This window comes from Chaetura pelagica, unplaced genomic scaffold (assembly GCF_000747805.2).
Source record: "Chaetura pelagica isolate M959 unplaced genomic scaffold, ChaPel_1.0 scaffold874, whole genome shotgun sequence".
NCBI lineage: Eukaryota > Metazoa > Chordata > Aves > Apodiformes > Apodidae > Chaetura > Chaetura pelagica.
In genome coordinates, this window is record NW_009952909.1 from 1 (window position 1) to 2,258 (window position 2,258).

At 43.9% G+C, this 2,258-nt stretch overlaps 1 protein-coding gene across 1 annotated transcript in view; it reads left to right on the plus strand.

The window, feature by feature from the left end:
* Positions 1-506: 506 nt before the first annotated feature.
* The window catches only part of RALGAPB (Ral GTPase activating protein, beta subunit (non-catalytic)), a gene marked incomplete at its 5' end in the record, with an annotated part of 69,448 nt that continues 67,696 nt past the window's right edge, over positions 507-2,258 (plus strand). Inside the window, 2 exon segments of the mRNA XM_009995660.1 lie at positions 507-670; positions 1,292-1,478. Coding sequence (XP_009993962.1) covers positions 507-670; positions 1,292-1,478 — 351 coding nt within the window.

Consider the following 2,258-nt stretch of genomic DNA (forward strand, 5'->3'; position numbering starts at 1 on the left):
CCCTGTAGTCTGATTTTCCTATTTAAGGACCATCTTCTGAATTTTATTTTTTTTTCTAAATCCAAGGAATTGGGGTAAGAGTGGGATCTACATTTGTGTTTGGAAACAAGAGAAGTAAGAAGAACTTAAATTAGCTTGCTAACATTTTTTTGCCATTTTCCTTCTTAATTATTTATGTATCAATTAGTAATACATATCAACTACGTTCTCATTGTTTGGTCTGAGATAAATCCCTGTGGGATAATGGGCTGTCCTTGCTCCAGTTAGTGTTCAGCCCATGGTGGTGAGGTCTGTTGTGGAGAGATGAGTACCCCCTGTACTCAGGAAGGCCGAGTTAGGATGCTTAGTGCAGAGTTAAGGTGCATAGAGGCACATTAGCTCATGATCTTGGCTCTTGTTCAATAATATTGATGTTTCTTCTTGAGATTGCTCAAAGTTCAGATTATTGTGTGCATCGCTTTATAGTTCTTGTTTAGAGACTCAAGTCTTGTTTTCTTCTCTTGCAGGCCAGACCCAGGATCTAGTCAGATTAGATTGTGCTTGCAGGTTCTGAAAGCTGTCCAGAAACTGGCTCGTGAGTCGACAATTATGGCAAGAGAAACCTGGGAGGTTTTGTTATTATTTCTTCTTCAGATCAATGACACTCTTCTGGCAGCTCCAACTGTGCAAGGTTCATGTTCAACTTCCATGTGCTTCAATTATTGGAAAAACTGGCTCTCCTTGATGTTGAGCTACCAGGGGGGTGGTGGGAACCTGTTAAAAGCTCCTAGTAGCCACTGAAGTGCTATGACTTGCCCCTAATTCTGCTGCATTACTTTGAAGTGAAGCATTGTCACAAAAGACTGAATGACTTGGAGTTCTAAACAGATTTTTGCCAGTGACTCTGTATGGGAACAGTTCATGCTGAAGAGTTTCAGATAATGTTGTTCCCTATTTATTTCACTGAAACCCATTCATGTCTTGCTGTTTGCTGTGCCTACTGGAAATCATACTGTCAGTTTATACCTTTTTTTTTTTTTTAAAGGCATCAATATAATAGTGTGGTAGAAGACAACCTATATCAGTGAGTTCACAGGCTCCCTTAGTGACACGTGTGTGGCTTGGCTTTATATGTTACATTTGGTCTTGTAAAAAGGCTAATTGGCTGTAGGAAGCAATCAGGAGTCACTCTTAAATGAAAAAAAATAAGCGTAAGAATCTTTCTGCACTTAAACTGAAATGTTCTTGAGGAGATATTTTAAGCTATTTGGATTGATTACTCACTAAAGGCACACTTTATTTCTCTTCTAAGGTGGCATTGCTGAGAGTCTGGCTGAAAAATTAATTGGTGTGCTGTTTGAGGTGTGGTTACTAGCTTGTACGCGGTGCTTCCCGACACCACCTTACTGGAAAACTGCCAAAGAGATGGTGGCCAACTGGCGACATCACCCTGCAGTCGTTGATCAGTGGAGCAAGGTCATCTGTGCCCTGACTTCCAGGTGGGTGAAATCCCATGGAAATAAATACGTGGATGGGGATGATCATGGTTATACCTGTTTTTTCTCTGGGGTCACTTACTTATGGAACACTCGGCAATCCAAAAGTGAATGAGCAACACGAAGTGAGAGATCTTGCTGGTATCCTTGGCTTTCACTGTGTGTGTCTTCATTCTGCAAAGGAAGAGCTGAATTGGGTTGTGTCTGTCATTCTGTAATCTCAGTGTCTCTGATACTGAGTGGGTTACAGTGTGTGTATTAGTCTCCATCACTGTGACTCCTTGTGTCCTGTGAAGAGCAAGTCATGAATATTAGTGTAGCATTATAGTCTGTGTGCTTAGTGGCAGTCACCACCAGAAGTATTAGGTGCTTGTTACTACTGCATGTTGCTGTATTTGAGATGACTCTTGGCCTCTGCTTCTGGAAGCAGTGACAATCTGTGGGCTGCAGGAGAGGTCAGGCTTTAGCAGAAGGTCCTTTTCTGCTGGGCAGCTCCAGCCACTCTGCCCCAAGCCTGTAGTGTTGCCTGGGGTTGTTGTGACCAACATGCAGGACCCTGCACTTGGCCTTGTTGAACCTCATCCCATTGGCCTTGGCCTATCGATCCAGCCAGCCCAGGTCCCTCTGCAGAGCCTTCCTGCCTTCCAGCAGATCAACACTCCCACCCAATCTGGTGTTGTCTGGACACTGGCTGAGGGTGCCCTCCATCCCTTCATCCAGATCATGGATAAAGACACTGGACAAGACTGGCCCCAGCACTGAGCCCTGAGGGACACCACTGGT